Source organism: Haliotis rubra, unplaced genomic scaffold (genome assembly GCF_003918875.1).
Source record: "Haliotis rubra isolate DU_JTF1 unplaced genomic scaffold, ASM391887v1 Scf324, whole genome shotgun sequence".
In the NCBI taxonomy this organism is placed as follows: Eukaryota; Metazoa; Mollusca; class Gastropoda; order Lepetellida; family Haliotidae; genus Haliotis; species Haliotis rubra.
In genome coordinates, this window is record NW_025766996.1 from 856,535 (window position 1) to 861,129 (window position 4,595).

Here is a 4,595-nt window from a genome sequence, read left to right on the forward strand (position 1 = left end):
CCGGTTAACGATTTGTTTCAACTTGGGAAAATGTTAAAATACTCTGAATAAATGCTATATAAAAAGCATACCATAGCCATACCAGGCACCAAGGTCGAGATCTGGGTATTAACGGTGCTGGCAATCAATGTCAGGCACATGTCCAAAACATCATTAGGAAGACAAGAATGGCGATGGAATTACAAGCACCACACCATTTTCTGTAACTCGATAGTGTTTCATTATATTATCCCATGTGACATTAGGCTATTGTCGTAAGCCTTTTGGGGAACTCCCAATTACATCTTCACGCACAAACATGTACGTCATTAGTGAGAGCATATCCGTGGAACTGTGAATGGCGTGGAATCCGGTAAGTTTATTTGCTATATGGATATATGATCACGAAACCTTATACAGTCAAATCCCGATGAGTCGAATCTCTGGGGACCAAGTAATAAATTCGACTTATCGATGTATTCGAGACATAGGTATGTCTATGAGATTAGAAAAAAAATGATGACAACTATAACAGGGAATGGTCGGGACCGACAGGTACTTCGAGTTATGCATAATATTCGAGACACCGGCATTCGACTCATCGGGATTTGACTGTAGTTACAAGAAAGGGTGATTCTTTGCTATGAAGATCATTCACAACTATTAATGTCTGTCTGTGTCGCGGAACTCCGCAAGGACTACTCCAACCAACATAAGATTTAGGTGCGCGAAAGACGCGTTTGTGAAAGGAGAGGACGGAGCGTGCCGTGAACTGATCCACTACCCACTCGAAGGGGGAACAGGTGTGAAAACTTCGCGCAGGTGATTTGTGTGATCCTTGCAGTAATCACTTTCTAGGCAATGATTCGGCAGCGTTGTGTTTCTGCTCGAGCATTTGTATACTAGTATCTTGTAAAGTGGACTGTTAAAAGAGTATAAACTCTGCAGGTATTTGAAACTTATCAAGTCGCACTCTAAACTGGGTAAACGGGGTCAAGTCATTCATTCACAAACACGTGAGGTTGCCTACAATGTCATTCAGTACATGTGTACTATTTCCGACAGCACAAACAGTGCACTCAAAAAAAGCCAGCGATGCTACTGGTATATCTGTCAGTACCTTGCGCAAAATAAATGACGAAGGTAAATGCGTTCCCACGATGGGTACCAGTAAGTTCACAAGCCCAGGGAAAGTGCGTACTCGTACGGAAGGGAAAATTGAATTTGATGATTTTGATAAATGCGCAATTCGCCAGTATATTCAACACTGCTACACAGTAACCAAGACTATGCCAACACTGACAAGCATTATGAAAATGGCTACTGATGATTTGGGATATACAGGGAGTAAAGAAACAATGCGTAAATGTTTAAGAAAAATTGGTTTCAAAAGGCGGAAAACTCGTTCAGACAGACAGGTCCTGATGGAGTGACATTGTTATTTCATTCCCCTCGAGGACAGCACAAAGGTATTATCCATAACATATTCACACACACAGAACCTAGGCTAGGACAGAAATTAACCTTTTGGTATATTTTTTTTATCGTTAAACACAAAAATAATTCGAGTGTTGTATTGGGTTGTGTATGGAAATCATCAACCGCAAAATAGCAAATAGAACCCGTTCCAGAAGAGCGAGTGTAGACTGACACGCTACACAGCAGTTTATGGCTTTACATACCCTCGGCCCCTTAATGGCAAAATGGACTGCACCGCTATTCAGATTCACCGGTTCAAATGACAGGACGGCATTATTCTTAGGTTCGTCTCACAGTACATCGGAGTTTGTCTTGTGTTCACATCTAACGACAAAATCATTAATAAGTGTAACAACTCGTTTTGACCACAGGAGTGTGTTCGTTTCTTAGACAATACCTAGTACCTACAACGTTCAACGTTGGGACATCTTACTATCAGAACGATGGAGGAGTGTAACAGTACATTTATCGTGGGATATATCCCCATATATATAGCTGAATCAGTATGTGTGGTTAACGCAGTCTTTCTCATTTTGCTGATCGGCTTGACTCCCTCACTCAAGGGGTTCTCAGGCGTCTTGCTACTGAACGAACAAGTAGCCTGTTTAATACAACGAATCTCAACTGGGATTTTTTTCTACACCATGAGGACAACACGAAGTAGAACCATTAATGAAACAATGCAGGTTATCAAGGAATCAGCTCATTCTGTAAGCATATGTCTCCTGTTTGTCATCAACGTCAATCTGTATCTGGCTGTGTGCAAGGGCACTTCCTACAAGACACTCGTCACATGGAAAAGGGTTGTTGTCATTATAACAGCAACTTGGATAGTGTGCTTTGTTTGGGGATTTCTGCCCTTGTCCTATGACTATTTTGTGTTGGACTGTGATATAATCTTTTTGGTACCCAATCCGAATGTTGCAACAAGATGGCGGACAGTGGGGTACCTTCTAGAAAGTAGTTTTATCATAACTGGGAGTATAGTTATACTGTTGAAGGTCCGCTTTCACAGAAATAGAGTGCAACCAGATTACACTCTCAGAAGTATGTCTGCTACACGAAACAAAATGAAGTTGATGAAACTGACCTTTGTAGTGGTCATAATTCAAGCTATAACCTTCACTTGCACTCAGCTGTTTGTCAGTCTTTCAAATTCAAATGCAGCGCTCAACGTTATAAACTTATTGGCCCCTTTCTCGTTTGTGCTGGACAAAATTTATAATTGTTTCCGCTTGTGTTTCTATCTGTCTCTCTACACACCGTTGTGGGAGACCACCAAATCCCTCCTGTCCTGTGCGAGGAGGAACGTAACCCCAAACAACAATGCCGCCAGTTCTACGTGCAAGGGACGCACACAGCAAGAAGAGAATGGACGTATGTCGGGATGCACCCGAAAACGTGTCCATACTTCTGGAAACACATCCAACAACGTCATGACGCCAGTCGATACCTCAGGAAACACATCCAACAACGTCATGACGTCAGTCGATACCTCGTCAGACGATACCTCAGGAAACACATCCAACAACGTCATGACGTCAGTCCACGCCACAGAGAACACTATAAACGATATCATGACGTCAGTCCAGGCCACGGAGAACACTACAGACAACGTCATGACGTCAGTCCAGGCCACAGAGAACACTACAAACAACGTCATGACGTCAGTCCAGGCCACGGAGAACACTACAAACAACGTCATGACGTCAGCCCAGGCCACAGAGAACACTACAAACAACGTCATGACGTCAGCCCCCACAGAGAACACTAGGCCACAGAGAACACTACAAACAACGTCATGACGTCAGTCCAGGCCACAGAGAACACTACAAACAACGTCATGACGTCAGCCCAGGCCACAGAGAACACTACAAACAACGTCATGACGTCAGCCCAGGCCACAGAGAACACTACAAACAACGTCATGACGTCAATCCAGGCCACGGAGAACACTACAAACAACGTCATGACGTCAATCCAGGCCACAGAGAACACTACAAACAACGTCATGACGTCAGTCCAGGCCACAGAGAACACTACAAACAACGTCATGACGTCAGCCCAGGCCACGGAGACGTCACAGGCTACAAACAACGTCATGACGTCAATCCAGGCCACGGAGAACACTACAAACAACGTCATGACGTCAATCCAGGCCACAGAGAACACTACAAACAACGTCATGACGTCAATCCAGGCCACGGAGAACACTACAAACAACGTCATGACGTCAATCCAGGCCACGGAGAACACTACAAACAACGTCATGACGTCAATCCAGGCCACAGAGAACACTACAAACAACGTCATGACGTCAGCCCAGGCCACGGAGAACACTACAAACAACGTCATGACGTCAATCCAGGCCACGGAGAACACTACAAACAACGTCATGACGTCAATCCAGGCCACGGAGAACACTACAAACAACGTCATGACGTCAATCCAGGCCACAGAGAACACTACAAACAACGTCATGACGTCAATCCAGGCCACGGAGAACACTACAAACAACGTCATGACGTCAGCCCAGGCCAGGGAGAACACTACAAACAACGTCATGACGTCAGCCCAGGCCACAGAGAACACTACAAACAACGTCATGACGTCAGTCCAGGCCACAGAGAACACTACAAACAACGTCATGACGTCAATCCAGGCCACGGAGAACACTACAAACAACATCATGACGTCAATCCAGGCCACAGAAAATACTGAAAACAACAACATGACGTCAGTCCAGGCCACGGAGAACACTGAAAACAACGTTCTGACGTCAGTCCAGGCCACGGAGAACACTACAAACAACGTCATAGCGTCAGCCCAGGCCACGGATAACACTGAAAACAACATCATGACGTCAGTCCAAGTAAGAAATGCCTTTTTCTGTGCCTTTAATACAGTGTGATGTATTCCCCTATAGCCGGCAGAACTGCCACTGGCACACGCTAGATTGACAGGATCAAAATAGGACAATGCCCCTACCAAGTTCCCAGTCGACGATAAATTTTGGTTTAATGATAGCTTGTTTATCGGTCTATGTATGTTGTATTTGAATGGATATGCTTTAGTAATGACACGTCAACAGAAAATAACTGTTGCTAATCAAAATGTTGAGGTTGTCAAAGAGATGA

At 44.4% G+C, this 4,595-nt stretch overlaps 1 protein-coding gene across 1 annotated transcript; it reads left to right on the forward strand.

The window, feature by feature from the left end:
- The first annotated feature begins 3,301 nt into the window (after positions 1–3,301).
- Positions 3,302–4,369, forward strand: LOC124283904 (putative uncharacterized protein DDB_G0285119). Its single transcript, XM_046719941.1, has one exon. The coding sequence runs from the start codon at positions 3,302–3,304 to the stop codon at positions 4,367–4,369; it is 1,068 nt and encodes a 355-aa protein (XP_046575897.1).
- Positions 4,370–4,595: the final 226 nt, after the last annotated feature.

Excerpts from the sequence above, each read along its gene's own strand:
- LOC124283904 (XM_046719941.1), top strand. The coding sequence starts at position 3,302 with ATGACGTCAGCCCAGGCCACAGAGAACACTACAAACAACGTCATGACG.